The sequence below is a fragment of the Xiphophorus couchianus genome, chromosome 7 (assembly GCF_001444195.1).
Source record: "Xiphophorus couchianus chromosome 7, X_couchianus-1.0, whole genome shotgun sequence".
In the NCBI taxonomy this organism is placed as follows: domain Eukaryota; kingdom Metazoa; phylum Chordata; class Actinopteri; order Cyprinodontiformes; family Poeciliidae; genus Xiphophorus; species Xiphophorus couchianus.
Genome location: NC_040234.1, coordinates 23745095 through 23766279, shown reverse-complemented (window position 1 = coordinate 23766279; position 21185 = coordinate 23745095). Strand labels below are relative to the sequence as shown.

Below are 21185 nucleotides of genomic sequence, written 5' to 3'. Positions count from 1 at the left end.
TGGCTCAGTTCAGTAAAATGTCGGTCTTATCTCAAGTTCTTCTATCCCTCCTAAATACAAGCAGTAAATGTTTTAGGGCCTGTCATCCGTCTCTGCAGCTGTGTGAGGTTTCGGCTTTCCATGTCCTTCATCTCCCGTGTTTTCCTCCGACTCACCTTCAGTGTCATTGGAGCCCATTTGAACTGCAGTCACAAAGGGAGGGGAGGATTAAGGCGCTGTCACATGAAAACGGAGGCTGTCCTCACTGAGAGATCACAAACTAATCCTGCATTTGAGCAGGTTGTGCCGGAAATTTCCATAACGCTCAGCAGCTCCGGATGTGCAGGGGCGAGCATCCCTTCTGGCGAGCCAGGCAAACGGTGGCGGGTATCAGTCTGTGCAGGAGGGGAGCACTCCCATTTACAGCTGCTATTAATTAGCCATGACATTCCTCTAAAATCAGCAGTTTTGGGCTCTGGGACCTGGGGGGACCATCTGCACCCCTTCTGCAGTGCAAAAGTGATTGGCCATGTCATGTGAACTGAACACTAAACTGAATTGGTTGATAAAAAAATGTGCACAATGTTAAATTACATATATATATATATATATATGTATATGAATTTCTAGTGTTGATATATGAAAATATTGCATCTGACTGCTGCTGGACTGTTTGAGTGGTATCTACTCATTATTTATGTTCGTTACAAACTGTTCTTGACCTTTAATGGCAGAGTCCACAATCCATGTTTGACCCATTTTTAGAGTATAAGAGTGAATATGTGGCAGATTTCTCTTTTCTTAGGCACAAAACCACTCGATAAAAAGATGACATTTTTATCACATAATGTAAAGGGTTTTTCAGACACATAGTGCCGTTTTATGGCACAATCTAGTAACAATCTTAATTGCAGTTATGAAAATGCTATATATATTAAATATGACTTGATAAAATTATTTAACACCTTGAAATTGGGCCTCTGTCTCTTTAAAAACTCCTGCTCGTTCTGAAACTCTGCCTTCAGGAAGTCGTCACAACATGGCTCCTTTTTTAAGGAAGAGGGATTCAAGTCCCTTTAATAAAAATTTTTTTTATCAGCATTGTACCGGGCAGTAGCTCCTATAATGACCTCAGCAGTTCCACCAGGTGTTTGCTAATTGCTGCTGGCTAGCCTGAAGGAGCTGAGTGGGGAGGAGGGGTGTGTGTGTGTGTGGGGGGGGTGCTGCTCTGTGAGGTGGAAACTTGGAAACTGTAACTCTAAGGAGGAGCTGCATCCTCAAAGCCAGCACTAGGTCCAACCAGGCGTTTTTGCACAGCTGAATGGTTGTCATGGATATTAAAAGATTAATCAAACATGCACAAAAGAATCAAGTCAACACTCCAGGTATGTTTTTGATGAGGGAATAACAATATAATGTGGTGCAAATTTAATTTTACATAATTCTTCCCCTTTAATTTCTAAAACTTCTCTCTCACAGTCTCTTTCTAAATAAGTGCAAAAATCAACATGTATTCTTTTTCAAATTGATAGGCAATACCCAAGGGTTTAAAAGAAAACTGAAGTCTCTTCACTGCCTTCCTTAAATATGAAAAGTAACAGAAAGCAACAACTGCATCAATCGAAATGAATCTTAATCTCCGGAGTTTAATCTTCAAAACACAAGAAAAGGAAAATGCCACTACAGAGCTGCACAGTATTATTATTCACCAGAGCAGAACTGCAAGATAAATCTGCTTATTGTTTCCAAAGATCTTTGATTAATTTACCATATGCACTCAACTGAAAAGCAAGCACAGCAGCAGACGTGAACAAAGTTCCCAGGTGGCTTGCAGTGAGAGGAACAAAACCTTTAAACTGAGCCTACTTACTTTGATACAGCCTCAATTAACAAGCAAATCAGGGAATTTTAACCATCTGCCCTTAACTACAGCAGTCAACCTGACTTTAATGGGATTACTCACTACCTAAAATCGGAATCTTTTACTTCAGATGTCTATAAGGGAAACCTCCGGTTCAAGTAGTTCACTACAGTATGTCATCCGTCCTCTGAATGAACTAAATCATCTTTCACTGAAGAGTTTTCTTTTAATTGCAAAGCCATCCTAATCCTGAAGCCATTGACAATAAATCAAGAGATTGAAGTCCTTCAGACGGAAACGGCCAGAAGAAAAGGAACATTCAGACTAAGCATTAGTTTTTCACCCGGTGGGTCATAAAAAGAACCACCATGGCGACTGGATCCCCAGACTGGAAACGGAAGCATTCTCGCTCAAAACCTGAGAAAAAAGAAGAGGAAAAATAAACAAAGAAATTAATTTGTCTGAAAATTGTTAATTGTTGGTGATGGTTAATTCAATAAAAGCATCCCCACAGACAGCTCAACAGCTCATGCCATGATCTATGCTATACTATTGAACAATATTCAAAGTTATTAACTATAAATAAATTAACTTTGTAAATTTATTTACAAATAAAGTTTATATATTAACAAATTAAATTTATGTCAGCAACTTTATTCACAATGTGAAACAAATTAAATAGATTAGGGAACACATATTCAAATTTTTTAATATGACTGTATATTGAAAAGTCACACCTGGACTGAAGTATCCATTCTGATTAAAGATTGTTCACAGTACAGTTTGTGATGTGTGGATGTTTGGTTTCGCTGTAAATACTGATCACAGTCTGTGTCGTATGTCGTCTCCTGAGCCGGGTGTATTACAGCCTTTAGCCTCCAGGAGGAACGCTCCAACTTCAGCATAATTAGGGAACGTAATGGTTATGTGAATGACTCCACTTGCATGGGATCGATGGTGGTATCATCAGTGCAGCAATGATGTAGTCAGTTAGTCACTCATTCAAAACAGCAATGATAAAAAACACAGATGATACCATGTGGATCCATTAGTCGCCGTTATCGGCACATTGGTTCATCGTCATCTTCCAGGACCCCAGGTCAATCACATTCTACAGCTGCCTCATATTTGTGATAAACTCTTCACATTATGCTGTAATACGCTGATTTCCATTTTCATATCAATTGCTTCCAGAGACTGTGAACACTGTGTAGGCCAGGCTGTATAAAGGGCAGCCCACACCAGCAGCATAAGGCGTCCCAAGAAACCCAGCTTTGAAAAGATACTCGCGCTCCCCCCTCACCCCCTTAAAGCTGCATATTTGACATATTTGTTAAAACTGTCACCATGTCATGACAGTATAAAATGAGACAGATCATCTGTGAAGAGATCGATCTCAAGGAATGCTACACTCCTGACCGAAAACAACCAATCAGAGCCAGGAGGAGGGTCTTAGCACTGTCAATCATTTTCATATACTTGCTGCTAAATTTGCATTCACTACAGGCTGTGCTGATGGAGGGAAGCTATACTGTAGCAGAGAGCAATGAGAGTTGGGTGGTGAGGGGCTGAGTGGCATGCACACGGGCATGATTTTCAGCACTAACACCTGCCTCCTGGCTCTCATTGGTTGCTTCTAGTTAGCATTGGGGGAAGGAAGCAACTAAATTTTTTCACATTTTTTCTTTCTCATACTATGCTATCACCACACGGTGACAATTTCAACAAATATGTAAAGATATTTTTATGAAAGTTACATACTGCAGCTTTAAGTGAAAGGCACCCGGTGACAACGCATTTACTGTCAGAAAATGACAGTAAAGATCAGCCAGTGGTGAACTTAAAAAAAACAAAGCGCACAGACCTTTTAGTATTTTCTAAGAGAACGAAAGAAGGAAGAAAATGAAAAACATTTTGGGGAGTTCAAGTCTGGGACTCTCTGTGCGTGCAGACTGAGATAGGAGCACTCCATAGGTATCAATGTATTATAAGTACTTTTGACAGTTACATTGCTTTTAAGGGAAAACAAGAATACATTTGATTTATCCTTTCTTTTTCTCTGTTTTAAAGATTGTACATACTAGCCCATTACTGCCCCCTATGAAAGTGTAGTCAAAGTTCCACATCTCTGAGACCAATTCTGTGGTTCAGCTGGGCTAAACAATTGTGTAAATATGAAAGCATGTTTTGTCTGCGCAGTCACAAGGCTTGCTTTGCCTCCCTAGAGTGTCTTGTACCTTAACACAAATACAGCATATTCAGGACAACAATCAAGATGGCCGCTTGTTCCCTCTTACAGGGCGGCTGCTTCTTCCCAGGCAGAAGACTGTCAGCAGAAATACAGTCCAGTGAAGAAGCAACTCAAAAAAGATCTCAATCAATTCCCAGTAATAACCAACAACCAGTGCCCCCCCACCACTGCTCCTCACACTGCTGACCTTTCCCTCTTCCACTCATTAAGCAGCAGTGGTTAATGGTGGCATTTCAAACAATGCAGCACCTTCGCTGATTAATCCATTCACCCATGCTTTCTGAATATATCCATTTATTATGTCTATGTTAAGGAGGAATGTGCTGCACAAACGTCGGGGCAGTCGATGTAACCTTTAATCACACTCCAAGCACTGCCTCATCCGCAGACAGGCGACTGGGTTAGCCATTTACTCCGAGCGCTACCGTTTGGATTTATTTATCCCATCATAAATTCCTAAGTACATCCACATAAAGATAAGAAAATAAATCTCATCAAATGTAATAGAATATTAAATCTTTTTAAGAAACTACCTTATAAGAAACAAGAGGCAGATTTTATTTTTTTTGCACCACCATAAAAAGGTGTTGATAAAACACATTGCTGTTGGCAAAACAGACTGTTGATTGTGCTCCCCTGACAGTAAACTAAATCTGATTTTATGTGAAAGAGGCTGCGCTGAGTGGAGCGCTGCCTCGGGTTACGTGGTGACAGACCCGGGTTCATTCCTACCTCATGTACAACACTCAAGCACTGATCTGTGTCCTCCGGTGTGTTTGTCACCGTCTTTGCATAATGAAGCAAATTAACATATTGGCAGTTTATTTATACAAAGCAAGCTGTGCCGCAGTGTCCAATCAGTCAGCTTAAAGGTACTCAGAAAAAAGGGAAAAAAACATCAAATGTAATAATCTAATATAAATAATAAAAAAATCACACTTTTTCATATGCCAGGATGAGATGGAGAATTTCTTGTGGGGGCAGGAAGCACAAAGGAATGAATTAAGTCTTGAGTCTGAAAAAAATAAATAAATTTTGCTTTTCATCTGCGGTGGCACAGAATTAATAACTGAGGTTGGTAAGAAGAGATTTAGCAGATGATTAGTGTAGCTTCTACATCACGGTGCTTTTAAACACTTGGCCTGTTTCTTTGATCTACGCAACACAATGGGGCATGGTTAAAAACCTTTGAAATAAATGCTTTTTTGTGGATGACTACATTAATGCAGAGAAAGGTGTGCTTAGTATGAATGTTTGGTATTCTTCATTTGCTACTAAGATTGAGAGTGAAATTTGTAAAAACGTGTCGGTGTGCCCAAAGTTTAGAACTTTATCAGCTTGGAGACATTTGGCAGACTTTACCTCTGTAGATTCCAGGTTTTCTCCGTTCTTCATCCATCTGTACGAGGGTTTCGGTTTCCCTGTGGCTTTGCACTCCCACACCAGCGAGTCATCGATGAACTTTTGGACGTCTTGGGGCTTCTCGATGAGATGAGGTGGAGCTGGAAACATGGAAAAGCAAAGTAAACGTTATTACTGCTTTGAAAAAGTTGTTCAACAATTAACATACAAGTCATAAAAATAAATGGAAGTAAAAAGTCAAATTTGAACTACCGGTATATGACCAAGGCAACTTTCTTCTAAAATTTAGTACAAGACCAGTTTATTCAGTTGAACCATGGGCAGTTTTCAGAAATTGACAAATACCCCTGACATCCTGCTGTTTTTTCTTAAATCAACCAACCATGGTTGCATCCATCAACCATCCAACTAATCAATCCATCAACCATCCATCTATCTAACCAATCAGGTTTGTGATGAACCAACCAGGTTATCACAAACAACCAATCAGGTAACCACCCAACTAACCAAATATCCAGACAGACAACAGAATGCCCAAATAGCTAATCAGCCACCCACCAAACCAAGCAATCAACCAGTCCACTATCAAACCAATAAACTGACTAACCAACCAGTCAACAATACAAGCAGCCATAAAATCAAAAATGAATCAGTCAACCAACAAGGCCACTAACTTACCAACCATTCAACAAAGCAACCAACCAAATAACTAACCAAGCAGCCAGCAAGTCAGCCAACCAACCAACCGTCCATACAATCAACCAACAAATCAAATCGGCCAACTAACCAAGAATTCCTCACCAACACATCTATCAACTGACTAACCAAAAAAAAAAAAAAAAACTAAGTCAACCAACCAAATAAATAATGGTCACTACAAAAATAAAAAAAAATTCAAACATTGGTTCAAAAACAATAAATTGTCATAAAATTGAGATAAAACTACATTTATGATATTTGGAAACCATAATAAACAAGAAAATAACTATTGACAGTGTTGATTTAGAATGAGTTCATGACATTTTATATAATAGACTCATTAAGATTTGACTTATTATGTGGAAGCTTGTGTCAATACATACAAAACAAATTTATTTAAAGCTGTTGTACATAATACAAAAAAACAACAATCAAAATATTACATAAAGTTGGATAATGGAAACATACAAATCCATTATTGAGTGTCTGGTGGATCCATAGCAGTACAGGCACACCACATGTTGAGGCTGCAGTCCTCATAGTAGCTGTTCTGGGTTCAGTTCCCCAACCTATGCTATTTACTGCATGTTTTTCCCTTTCTCTACTCTAATTCCTGTTTAGATACTGATGAATAAAGGCCACCAGTGTCAAAAGTTTTTTTTAAAGGTATACATGAGTGGACAAGTGAGGTTGAATGTACAAACTGAAACCAGAAAGAAAAGGAAGAAGAATTGTAAAGACTTCTGTAAGCCTAAGAAAACAACAGTTTTTACTATTTTTCTTTAAGTCTTTATTTATTACTTTAATGTTGTTATTTTTTCCTCCAGAATATCTTTTATTTTCCAAGAGTGGCTACACCTGAATGAAAGTGAAAAATACTGGCTCCATATACATTAGGGCGGTTCCTAGTGCCATAAAACTCCTCAGTTCGATAGAATCTGAATAAATGATAGTATAATTATACAGGAGGAGAATTGATTCTTCCTGTATCATGCAGGTAACCCAAGGCTAGTTAATGATTCAACCGAAACAAAGGTACATAAAGCTAGATTTGTAAAGCTCTTGTGTTCTACTTTCTACATTCTTCTTGATGTTCAGGTCAAGGCTTTATCACCCTATATCACAGAAGGCTTTTGGCAGGATTAAATGAAAAGCCGAATGCACTTTTCCATTTCACAGACCTCACCTAATGCCACTCTCAAGGACTGACCTTTGTCAAGCCTTTTCACTAACAGCCTACACTAATTAGCTCCCACTATACAATATATTGCCTTTGGGTGAAGCAGAAAAACATAGAGAGAAATCCACTGACTCTATATGTATATCTGTCAGTATAGCTTAACAGCTTCAACATGGAAGTATAGATGGCGTGTGTGTGTATGTGACTTTGTATTTGATACACTGTAAGGACTAACAACACATACTAAATTGTGGGGACTGACTTCTTTATGAGGCCAAAGCCACATAAGAAGAAGTGTTGTTTTAAGTTGGGGGTTAGGTCTAAGACTAAGGTGTGAACTGAGTTTAGGTTAGGGCCCCCCTCCCATTTGGATAGTGAATTAACATTGAAATGCATGTTTTCCACACTGGAAAGGACCAAACTTCCTGTTTTTCCAGCGAGATTAAATTGGCAAAAACTACCTTAGCAACTACTTTTTAAGACTCCTATTCTTCCAACTCAGAAAAGGAATAAGACCAGAGGATACTTACTTATACTTGTCTAGCAACTCTGAATAGACGTATCTAGTTTAAATACTTTGAATCAATATTATTAGATTCTCTTCTTTTTCTTCTTTTGCTCTTTCCTTTGGTTTGTTATTTTGTTTGTATTTCCTTTTAATTCACGTAAAGCACTTTGTAGTGTCTGGTTGCTGAAAATGTGCTATATAAATAAAATAACCTTACCTTTATTCACTTTTTCACTGTGCTATATGCAGGAGTCAGGCACAGATTCAGCATCAAAATTCATTCTGCTTCAAGGAACTGTTAGTATTTTGCTGCAGGTCTCTGAGAACCCTCTAGCAGATGAGGAGGCTCTACAAGGTTAGTTGAAGTGTTGACATTTGACTTGCATGGAGGCTACGCCTTAGCTGTCAGTCCAAATAGTGAAACTGTTTTCTTTTACAGGTAGGGGCCAATAGGGGATTCTTTTATTTATTCTGCTGCAGAGAAGAGGTTTTTGTTGTACGAGCTCAACTTCAACCTTTACTGTAGCTAAATGATTTTTTTTTGTCAATGATAAGAAAATACAGACAGCTTTTATGGCGTCCTATTATCAATCTCTGACAAGGTTTGAGAACCAGATGTTTTGTAGGGTTCTCAATAACATCCATATCGCATATTACCACACCTCTCTATCAAGGAATGCCAGATGGGCCATCTTACTTCCTGCATCTTTCAGGACTGCTTTTCCGTTGTTGCTATTTCAACCTGTACTGTCAGGGTGCCTCACTCCATCCCTCACCTGCTGTGCACATATCGAATCTCAGTCAGCGCTCACCAAATGAAGGCAGGCAGTCCATCTCAGCCTGTAAGAGGCCAAACCTGCATGCAATCAGGCCAGACGTCAAGAGCCTAAAGCAGAAGAAAGATGGGAATTTGCCTCATTAAGGAAATCACTGTGAGATTATGCAACAGGAAGCCTGCAAATACACCAATGCAAATGCAACCAGGAAGCCATCTGAGTTACATCAACGCAAACAAGCAAGTAGACGATCACTTTTTGTCTTCAACCTTTACTTAGTGGTGAACAATATTCTACCGTCCCGTAGTCTTAAGAGACGGGGTCAATTAGATCCAACAAGCTTGTAACCCTGACCTTGACCTTGTGTGCAGTTTTAACAAATTTTGTGTGGTTTTGGGAACTGATGGTCTGATGGGACAACAAACCCTGCTTCCCCCGCTGTCCAACCAGATTAAAAAGTGTATGGGGTGTAAATATTTTTGCAAGGGACTTTGCACCATTTAATTTTCTCATTGTCCATCATCAGTTAATGAGTTTTAGCTTCAGTTCCTTAACATAGGGTGTAAAGTCTATGAGGCTTTATTTCTTGCAACATGAGCAGTGACATCAAGGTACAGATATCCGTGTTTGACCGATAAGCACAGCAGGACCGCAAAATAATATCTACATTTCTTCCTGTTTTACACAAACTAATGCTCTCTGTGCTCCAGCATGCTTTGGTGTACAAGATACACCACTATCGATCATCCCGCTGGCATACACTACTAACAAATGTCTCAAAGGCTTAATTCAAAAGCAGTTCAAAGTAAGATTTTTATCACCTGGCTGCAAGGAAGAGAGAGGCAGGGCCTGACAAAAGACATCTGAAATGAGAGAAGAGTCGGCTCAGGGGAATTAGTAAGGCAGAAGCTGGCAGAATCCCGGCTGAGGTACATAACGACAAATTGAGGAATGTCCCAATTGACATACTTTGTGATAGCTGACACAGCATGTTATATTCCTTTCTTCTTGACTGATGATCACAAAGAGTTGCAAGAGATCTTTCATCTGTCACGTTTCAATGGCTTAAGGTCAGAAAAACGTAAAAACATTTTCACAACTCTACAGCAACTGACAGCTACAAAATAAACATATTTTATTATAAAGAAAAAAAAATATTTGGGTTTACATGGTTTTTATAATGTAGTGAAGATACACAGCATGTACACATTGATTTCAGTTTAGCTTGTAAAAAGTCAGGTCTATGGAAATATTTTGGTGCATGTATTAAAAAGTGGAACATCAGACATGCATCTCTCCTTCATCTTTAGAGGTACTGATAGTAAGAGAAGTATATGACAAACTTCTTTCCCTTATAGATTTCGGGCAGAGATATAACCAGAGTAGTCACATAATTGTGTCTATAAATAATTTATTAAGGAAAAAAAAACATCCTAGCCCTATTTGAAAAGGTAACTGCCTTCCTCATTTAGTAATGTATTGTCTATGATTAGAAATAGTTGTTTAGTATAAACTTCAGGAGCCTCATACAGGCCTGTACAGTCAGGAATAACAAAACGTTAAGTAGAGTAAAACAAGTTTATTTGGGGGTGTGTTCTCATGAAATAATCACTGGTATTTATTACAACCAACAAGTCCAGTTTCCTCATCAGGAAAATCACCATGAGATTTCACGGATGCTCACTGGGGAGCATCAAATCTTCCCAATGAGCTGAGATGTAGCTAGTATAGAACTTGTAGAACAGCAGTTTGAAAAACATTGGGATTTTGTTTGCAAATCCCTCTACAAGTAAAGAAAAAGTACTCCAATTAACAAAGAGCACCAAAGCATAATATAGCTGAACTTTGGATTTTCAAAACTACCCATCAAAGACATTTTGAAGATATTTTTTATCCTTAGTAAACTCAGAAGGAAAGAAAAAAGGAAGCAGGTAATAACTTCCTAGCTTTTTAGTATATGTTAGCTTCCTTGCAGCTACTAAAATGCAAGTTTCTTTTCTTTACTTGAAACCAGTAGCTGCTGCTTTGTTTTCCTACTGAGTGTACCGAGGACATAAAAGATTCACAGACTTCCATTTGCAGTTTAAAAAGTCCACAGTACAGCTAAATTTACAAGGTATTAAATAGCAAATAGCAACTGCTAACTTTTAGCAGCAACTAGCTGCTAAAAGTTAGCTTCCTAACTTTTAGTTAGTTTCCTTGTAGCTACTAGTTTTTTAGGCAACCAGTTTCCTAGTAGCTATTACCTTTCTAGCAGCTAATGCTAAATAGGTTAGCTTTTAGCTGGATTGTAGTTGATAGCTGGTTTGTACTCAGCAGCACCAAAATAATATAATGCTTTGCTTTCAGACTCAAACCTTAGACAAGTGCATATACAGTATATATAGTATATACTGTATATGCACTTGTCTAAGTGAAACGATCCGATATATTACTAAGTCTGCCACTACTGAGATAAAAAAAAGCAATAATGTTGACACAAACATTTATGCTGAAGCTGAAGGGATTAAATTAGGACATAACAATCATAGTGCAAAATTCCCACACTGTTACAACCCAACCATGAGCCAAACGGCTATTTTCCATTAGTGTTGTTGAATACCACATAAATTAAAATACACATATTGGCAGACATAGATAAAGGTAAGACCAATTATCTTATGTCTTCAATTTTGCAGCCTATTTATCTCCAAATCTTTCTGCTTTGAGATTACCATAATGACAAGGCTATATGTCGTCCCACAGCATCACACTCCCTCCACCAAAAGCTGTTCAGCATTGGCATACTTAACTCTGACGCTCGACTTTTGAATGAACTTTCCTAACAAACATGGCACCACTTAAGATGAACTAAAAAGGCTTTCCAATAGCTTCAGAAATATTGACACACACACACACACACAAAAAACAACTACCTAAAACACACATTAAAATATAAACTACTTTTCAGCATTGCTTGAATATGTGACAAAAATATGGACACCATCAAATCGATCTGTATTGTACTCTGTTGAGGGGACTTCCATTTTGGGGATAGTTGCTCATTAATTTTGCCTGATGTTGCTAACAGACAGAACAAGGCAATGACGATTCATCTTAGTGATTCATAAATGGTGTGAAATATTGAAAAAAATAGATAATCTTGCGTAAGTTACAAAAACTTGATTAAAATGCTGTATTATTATTCTTTTCAAGCCAGAGGCCACTTCTCCATGCCTCCACTTGCCCTTCAATCCTTCCTTCCTTACTTTTAGTAAAGAAGCATAAATTATTACAATTTTCTTGCTGAATTTTTTCTCACAACAAACACCCAGGCATGTTTTTCTTATTCTGCTGCTGGTTTGATCATTTTTAGGGATTGATCCAGGTGCTTGTTGATTGAAAAAACATTCGGGAGTTCTGCTGGATCTCACTTCAGTGTTTTCTTTCTGTTAAATATAGACATATTTCTCAACCAAGGTTACCTTGTTTATCACTTTCTGATTGTGATTATTGTTTCTTGTTTAATTTTTGCTCTTTACAATCGTTGGTGTGTGCCGATGCCGACTTCCTAAAGCTAACCTGCGTAGCGGTGACTCCAGTTGGGGGATCACTAGCAACAATGGCAAATCCTCTTCCTGCTCGTCCAGATGTTACTGCTATGCAGATTATGTCCCTGACATATGGGGCCCTACTCTATGTATAGTACATTTAACAGCTTTGATCTTCAGTCAAGTTGGACGTCAATCACGGTGCCATCTGGTGGAACCCAATGAGAAGCTCACCAACAAGGTCACATCCAAGGGCTCAGCCTCATCCGCATCACTCCTTTAATCTGGATCAAAATATTAGAGGCATCATGGCTGACAGGCTTTAATCATTTTGATGTGCCGTTAAAACCGGCCTCTTTGCTCTTGTGTGCCAAACAATCTGCCGCTGATCTCCGCCGCCTGCTTTGTAAGAAGAGTCATGTCTGTTTTGTTTTTTTTCTGCCTTCTCAGTCTGAGTCGGTCTGACAAGACGTACCTCCATTGTGGTCAAATATTCATGTGCGGCGGGTCACCTACCGTAGAAAGAGAGCTTTCCTTTCACCGTGTTCATCCCCCGGGAGTTCTCGGCCATGCACTCGTATGTGCCGGCGTCCTCCTGTTGGAAGTACGGGATTTCCAGGACGCCGCTGGCCTTCCTCATGTCCACCTTCCTGGGGAACGGTACGCCGTCCACTCTCCTCCAGCTGATGGAGGGTGCAGGGCTGGAAAATAAGGGGTTGATGTGTTTTAGGGTCAACAGATAAAACCAGCAGTAAAAATGTTTAATGAACAATTTGTACTTTTAATGGAAATGATAACGCTTTTAAAGTGCAATCCGAGTTGTAAAAATGTTTAACCCAATTAATATCAGGATTAGTTTCTGTCCCTCACTTATTCAAATTTAATGACTTCCCTAAAAGAGCTTGCATAATGCAGTTTGGACTTTTCAACATCCTCACTGATCTAAATATAGCTTTCTGTGTTAAAGTCTGCAATTCAGATCCAACACTAAAGGTCGGCTTCCTGTTCATGGAAGAAAGCCGCTGAAATGCCAGGCTTCCTCTCCATGTTTTTCTTTCTCCATCTAATGACCTTAACATGAAACATAATTTATAATGCCAGCCTTGAGTCCAGTTTGGAGAAAAAACAACAGGAGATGTTTGGACCCACCATTTGACCAATCAGATTGGTTGCCATTTCCAATTATCGAGGACTTGAATCCTCTGCAAGGGGAACTGTGGTCTATGCAGAAGTGTCAGTTAGCATTTATAAAAGGTATTACTGCACATATATGGAACAATAAGGAACGTATAACAGAGAGACTTCAGAAAATATGAAGTGACCTTCTGTAAAAAAGGTAAAGGAATAAATATAATACTTTAATTTATTGTAAATTAAAATTTAGTTCTGGAAGATGAAGCTAATTGTCTGACAATTGGAGAAGAGACCAAATGAGATTCTATTAACGTTGAGCAATGCAACCCTCCACCCATCATAATAGCAGGGTTTCTCCCAGTGTATCATAAGTCTGGTGGACGCTTTACTTGCCCCTCCGCCAGGCTGAGCGTTGTTTGTTTTTGTTGTTTAAAAAAAAAAAAAACGTTGTTTTTTTTAAATAATCAGGACTGCAAGCATCTCTGCTGCAGTGCATATTTGATTGGAAGGGCAGAATTATTCCTGAGAGAAAGATGGGTTTATAGTTTTTAAAGCTGATGCACTGAACATGGAGCGCGGACCAATCACCTCTACAGGTTGGCCTCTATGCTGTCTGGAGTTTACCTCGGCACGGATGGTTGAAACCATTAAACCAAATTTAACAGCATTGATAGTCTCTTAGCTGATTTATGTGATGGGCCGGTTCTAAATGTGTACAGCATCACATCATGCTTTCAAATCCACTAACTGATGAGTTCATTTGGATTTAACAGAAGTGCAAAATATTGATATTTATTTTAATTGTATTTTTTTGATTTGTTGTTTTTAACCCTCCTGTTATGTTCGTTTCTAGGGCACAGCAAAAATGTTCGTGGGTCAATTTGACCCGGGGAGTGTTTAATCATGCCGTAGTGTCAGAAACCAAAACATTCCTCCAAAACATTTTTGCATCTAATTATTAACTCCAATACTAACCATTTCTATCAATATTTGTGCAATGATGTTTTTTTTATTTCTCAGAAATTAAGGATCAATGACGACAACCTACTCATTTACTCATTTGGACATAAAAAATGGAATTTACATTTTTAATGTCCACTGAAAAAAACCTAGACACAAAAAATATATAATTTTCTTGAAATGATCTTTGGTAAATTTTTTTAATATTACACTTCTTTTTTTTTTTTAATAGGTGATCTTTATAATTGAATTTGAGACACACAAACTGTTCAGGGTCAAATTGACCCGCTGATTAAAATCAAGACAAATGAGTCATGCAGAGAGTATTTATGTTTCCCTCCACTTCTGCTGAGTGTCACTCAGTGTGGGTGGAGTTTGTCCACAAGAACAGAAAATATTCCTGACAAAAGTTGTCTGCTTTCTCGCAGTTTCCTAGTGAAGTAAAGAGAGTGGTGAGAAAGTGGGCGTGTGTGTGTCGGCGTGTGCAGGGTTGTGTGTGGTGAAATATGGTTCATAGCTGCAAGGAAACATATAGAAATGGACATTTTTAATCTTTTTTTGCACTTTAACCTGACTGCCGGGTCAAATTGACCCGAACAGTATCTATGTAAAAAGTAGACCTAGGGGTTGGTACAGATGTGTAAAATGAATTAATTTTCAATTTATATGTAGAGTGCACCTTTTAGGACAAATAGAAAAAGTTTCATGCAAAAAAAATACTTCCAACTATTTTAAAAAATGTATTTAACTTTAAAACGGGTCAATTCGACCCGGAACATAACAGGAGGGTTAAGATTCTATAGTTGTGGGTTTCATATTGTCAGCAATGTCTTCCAGTGACATAATTGCCCAATTACCCCAATACTCAAATTAACATCTTTAATAAAAAAACACGGTGGACCGCCTCGGTGCAAATACAATTTTATAAATCTTTATGCCACCTGCCCAAAGCCTGTTGTTTACACCAAAACTGTTTATTATTTAAATGTGGAATGAAGGTGGAAGATGGGGCGAACCCCCCCGTCTATCTTCCTGTGTGAACCAAGAACTGAGAAGAAAACTTGGGAATTGTTTCCGATCTGGTCTGAGTAAATACCTAACAGGACAGTAGAGTGTAACAATAAAACACAATTAACTCAAAACCTTTGTTTGCTACATCGCTCTAGTTTTACATCAGACAGTTACTCTGAGCCAAAACTACAGTTAAAATCCCTCCTTTACTAACTTGTAATTCCGCAGTAGTAATCACACCATTCTGTACCCATCGACCTTACTTAAATCATCACATCTCAGCTTAGTTTTTAGTTTAACGTTTTTGAACTGTTATGAAAGTAAATGGTCATAAAAATGATCAAACCTCAAGCATGATTTAAGTCAATTTACGTTACTGCCTAAAAATATCATAGATCACTGGACTCTCATTTGTTCCTGTTTTAGGAACCCTAAAACTAAAACCTTTAAATATCTGAATCCTGATATTTATTGGAATTATATGATATTATAATAGACTGTGACAACTAGTTCAACTATTCAGAATCATCCCATCAATCCCCTGCAATGGGTTTCAACAGTTATATTCCATCTCATTGGTGGATGGGATGTAACTGATGTGTGAAAAACACTGTTGATACTTTTTTAAAGTAAATTTACTTGACAGAAATAATTTTAGCTTCAGCTAGCTAGAAAATGAGTGACAAGTATGAAATGTTCATATACATGAGATTTTAAAGATACTGCAGCCTAGAAATTCAGTTTTATATCAAAACCCAAGTGAAAATTTTATAAAAAGGAGAACTTGTCCACACATGAGTAACTAGAACCTCACTGAAAAATGCTATCAGAATAGAAAGAAAAACTGCTAATGCTAGGCTAAGCAACAAGTCGTCACCAAGATCAAGACGAGGCTAGACTGAAGCTAAATGTATGGCGTCAGGTGGTGTGTAATCAGAACCTTATGGTTTTGTTAATGGACTTTGCCCAGCCATGTGGCAGCATATGAACATCTGCTGACATGGTTTGTGTCCCACATATCTATTTTGAGGATATTCAAGTTAGCTAAAATTAGCTAAAACAGATGGTGAATGACTGGCTAGCATGTTAGCTTCCATTACTCCAGTGATGTATTTAATTTCCAACAAGCTAATATTTCTATTACAAATAATATAACTATCATGGTCAATATCTTCACAGAATCTCACACAGAACCTCATTTCACACAATCTTCTAACTAATTCAGCCACAGTCTAATATTAAAGTTAAACTTGGTACCAAGATGAGCCTTTTCCCCTAAAGCAGTCACTTCTTGTGAAAGACACGTCTTAGCTGTGGTTATGAGGGAGAAGGTTTTTGTTTTCCATCTTGTTAGAATAGAATAAAACGTTTATTCAGATTTGAGTAATGTTTTTATGAGTAATTACAAATCAGCTGTAACATGGGAGGAGAAACTAGATGAGCAAAAATGATTTTAAAAATAGGATTTTGGCAATTTTAGTTTAACACATTTATTTACAAAATTGTCTGCAATTTGATAGATTCATTGAAGTTTCTTTCAGCTGTTAAATGTGTCTGACCTCATGTAATTTTACTGGTTTTATTCTAACTCTTTTTAACTAGTTTGATTCAACACACTGTGGTAAAAACATATCCTTAGTGAATTCCCTAATACCACAGAATGACCACCCTGTTAACCCGGTTTTATAGCCTAGCTTAAAACACACAGGGATATAGTCAAAGTTTCTGCAACACAGAAGTGCTTTTGTTAACATTCTGCCTTTAAATGATGCTGAGCTCGCTCAGTGTGTACTTTGCTTACTTTCCAAGAGCGAAGCATTCCAGCTTTACAGTGGATCCTTTGGCAACGTGAACAACTTCTGGAAACTGAACTTCAATCTTTGGCTCGTATTCGCCCATAACACCTGAAAGAGAAATGCAAATGATCCGCCGAGTTAGTGGAGAACTGATTCTTTTCCCTTTTCAACTTAGAGAAACACAGAAAACAAAAACTAAACTAGGTTTGATTTCTTCTGGAGCACCCAAACTGCTGAAAATACTTCTTTCCACATTCAGTTTCTTTTAATTTAAAGATAAAGTGTCTTTTTTTCAGACTTCCAACGTTGTGCGATATGAGCAGCAGAAACACTTTCTGCTCACAGGGCTGTCACAGAATGCCAAAAATAATGAGAAAAAGGGGCCAAAACAGCACTGCAGTTGACGTATGTAACACAAATGTTCAACAGGAGAAAAACAACTTTGAAATTTCTCAGACAATTTAAGCTTTTGCATCCAGATGCAAAAGTGGTTTGTAAGCCAGTTACAGACCACAAACCACAGCCATAAAATCCTCCTGAGTCCTGCCACAGTCTCTTCAAAGTATCCCATTCACTGTCAGTGAAGCAGCTCTGGCATTGTATCTGCTAAAAATCTCTGCTTACAAAAAGAAAATAATGGAGTGTTGCTTTAGAGATTTACATGTTTTATGACGACTTGAAAAAAGTGAACATTAAATCCAGGTCTTTGCTTTTTGATTTGTGCTCAAATATGTGCCTGTTTTAGATGATTGCTGGTTACATTTAAACCAATACTTGCAGTGTTTGCTATGAATTTTAAAAATTCACATTATTTCAGTTTACTGCATATCTGCGTTGTGCATCTAGGGTTTAGGAAGATACTCTGTTTCAGGAGAAAAAGACTCCAGGTAGCCTTCATACACCTTTACATTTACATCAGTTCCTTATACGTCTGTTAGTGACGCTAACTTTTCGGCTCTTAAGAGCCGGCTCCTCACTAAGAGTCGTCCTTCTTTATAAGGGAGTGGCAGCAAACACAGCCGCACAACAAGCAGCACAACACAGGAGAGGAGGGAGAGAGAGAGAAAGATAGAGAGGGGGAACCGTCTAACCACTTTTTTCCCCCTTTTGCTGCTCAGCTCTTACTCTCAGTGTAAGCTCTCTGCTCACAGCAGAACTGTGATTTGATTACCATGGCAGCCTTGTAGCAGTCAGGTATAAGGATATGGGATCATTCCATTGTGTGAAAATCTGACTCTCTGCAGTGGGACAGACAGGACAGTCAGGTGAGTCCGTCCCCTCAGTTAATAAACAAAAACCTATAAATATAACTGACAGCAGTAAGAGAAGCAACATCTGGTTGAAGAGTAATATAATAATAAATGAATATTATGGCTCTGTTCTGTAGATTTGGTTGCAGTGCTTTGTTCATTTGTTTTTATTAATTAAAGGTTTGATTATAATATTATGCAAAACTTAGAATGTGTGCTTTCATAACAAAACAAATACATACATAAAGGAAGTAAAAGGCTTCTCATATAGGGATATTGAATGCAAAAGGATTTATCATATGAAACATTGCAAGTTATGTTCATATATGGGGTTGCAGGTGATAATAGATGAAGAACCATTTGGGAGCTGAAAGAATCAAACTTCCCCTCATTATTGTCCATCACTGCGACTTCACTTCATGAAGTCCATGTCTGTGGTTATTCTTTTTTTTTTTTTTTTCAAAATGTTATTGGTGCTATTTTGGACTCCACAAAGCAAAGTCTAAAAAGTTTGGAAACTTGAAATAGAAAACCTGAATTCTTCCCCTTAAGTGATGCTCAGCTAAATTATATTAATGTTTGTAATTGTGTGCTGGGCTATTTCTCCAAAACTCTGCTGATTGTCAGCTGAGTGCTCCAGATTACTCCTCAATAGCTTCTTCCTCCATCGCTGTAATGTGCAGGCCAGTGTTGCACAAATAGCTCCAGAGATGGAGGAAACAGCCCCAATTTCATCTTGTGGGTTTGGTGAGGTGTGTGTTATCAGGACGGCTCCCTGAGTGACTGTGAAAGCTAATTCAGATCCTTATCACAACTGTCTCACAGCGGAATGTAACCACAGTCCCATCAGCCATGTTAAAGCAGACAGCTGCAAGGGAGAACGTAATTGTCTCATACTATAACCTTTTGTAAGGAACACCTGTTTAATGTGCCCACCCTCTCACCCGCATAGCCAAACCCCACTGCTCCCATTTTGGTGGAGAGGGCTGACATTTATCTGCTGATCCATCTGCTGGAGGAAAATAAAGGTGAAGAAAAAAAAGTAGTAGAAGAAAGAGTTTTAGGATGGAAAAAAACACACCACCCTCCACACCTATTGATACTCCTGGGAAAGATGCACAAAATTTTTTTATAAATTTTGCTTTGGTAGCAAAGTCTATCAATGTAAAATATATATATATACAACATTCATTTTGAAAATTATTATTATTATTATTTTAAATAAAATCCCCAGTAGCACAGTTATTGGTGTTTTAGCTTGTGATGTTACCCAGGTTGCAGTCAGAGTAACATGTTTGATCCTCTTGGTTCAGTTTCTAGATTAGCTGTTCCCAAACTTTCCAACTTCTGACCCACAAAATTAAAATGTTACTCTGACCCTTGGTTGAGCATACAAACATTTTTGCAGAGTCAGGTAAGAAGTGATACAATGACAACACAATCAGTATTAACAGCCTATATAATGATCAAAATGTTCCTTTGAATTATTTTCAAGACTTGTTTTTTTTAAATATACATTTTACAACATTTCTATACATATAGTGTCTCATCTTAATTTTTGGGATGTAAGTTAATTTCTGATGAGGCTTTTAAGACCCCAGACTTACTAGTTTGTGACACCAAGTAGAGTCCCGACCTGAACTTTGGGAACTGCAGTCCTATAGCACCAAATGCCCTGGACTGTCTCTTATATATCTCATATTTGTGTCCGCCGACTCATTTCTGTGCTGATTTCCTCCAATGATGTAGCCTGGTGAAACCAACCTCTTGTTGTACGCTTTGCTTCGTACAGAAGGTCTGGACCCTTGGCTACTGAGGAATGATTGCTTCCTAGAGGCGAAGACTCTGCTTAGGTTTTAAACAACTGGATCTGAGGTTGTCACATGGCGTAGTGGGTAAAGCATGCAGAGGTCATGGTCGAGTCGGGTGCGACTCCTGATCTCGTTACCTTTGATGCATATCTTCCCCCTTTGATCAATTTTATCCCACTATATATATTAATATACAGTACAGACCAAAGGTTTGGACACACCTTCTCATTGAATTCAATGAGAAAGTGTGTCCAAACTTTTGGTCTGTACTGTATATAAAATCGATTTTTACCCAGTTGCTAACGTTTGGCTGTAAATGTTAGCTTCATTGTGAAAGTAATTACGCTGTGAAGCGTAGTGGAAATAGACCGCACTGTAAACATGACTCCCCCACTGAGAAGTGCCGAGCCCCACAACATCTTTGCCAGCAATAATATGTCTCACACATTCTTCCTGCTCTGACTTCAGTTGCTCAATATTTGGAAGCGAATCCAACTAGCACTGACAAGTTGTGTTCACACTGCCAGTGCTAAACTACTGGTAGACCATAATTCTGAAACAGCTCAGAAAATCAATGTCATTGTTTCCAACGTCTCCTTCTCTACACTGATTGGCCCTGTTGAAATTCTACTGGAGAGATCAAGGTCAATGGGAGAAATTCCACATGGAACACTGAGAGGAGATGAGAATCGAGCAGAATTGCACAGGAAAGCAATAGCCAGGCCACCAATGACAACCAGTTTTTATTTTTCTGCTAGAAGTCACTAGATTTTCACCTAACATTTATTGGTAAATGAAAGAGTTCCAAGGCTTTCGGAAGGAAACAAGTATGACACAAAGTAAGGCCAGAAGAAATCTGTAAGCAGGCAAATACTTTATTCCTGTCCTGTGTTTATAGATGAAACATTTTTTCATCTTTTAGCTTTGAATGGATCAACAGTACAGACTCAGTCTACAACATAAAAGAGCACGAAAGGCGCTAATTTGCAGACCTTCTGACAGAACAGTGCAACATGCAGCCAGATGTACATGAAGCTTTTAAGCGTTCCATCCACTCCATGTCCTTTTTACTATTCC

The 21185-nt window shown here is 38.3% G+C and overlaps 1 protein-coding gene across 2 annotated transcripts in view; it reads right to left on the bottom strand.

Annotated features, from left to right (window-relative positions):
- The window catches only part of cntn4 (contactin 4), a 227757-nt gene that overhangs the window by 65009 nt on the left and 141563 nt on the right, over positions 1-21185 (bottom strand). For both annotated transcript variants that reach the window (XM_028023527.1, XM_028023528.1), the window contains exons 7-9: positions 17053-17155; positions 12663-12847; positions 5454-5593 (exon numbers count right to left, since the gene is read on the bottom strand). In XM_028023527.1, coding sequence (XP_027879328.1) covers positions 5454-5593; positions 12663-12847; positions 17053-17155 — 428 coding nt within the window. The remainder of the gene's footprint in view (positions 1-5453; positions 5594-12662; positions 12848-17052; positions 17156-21185) is intronic.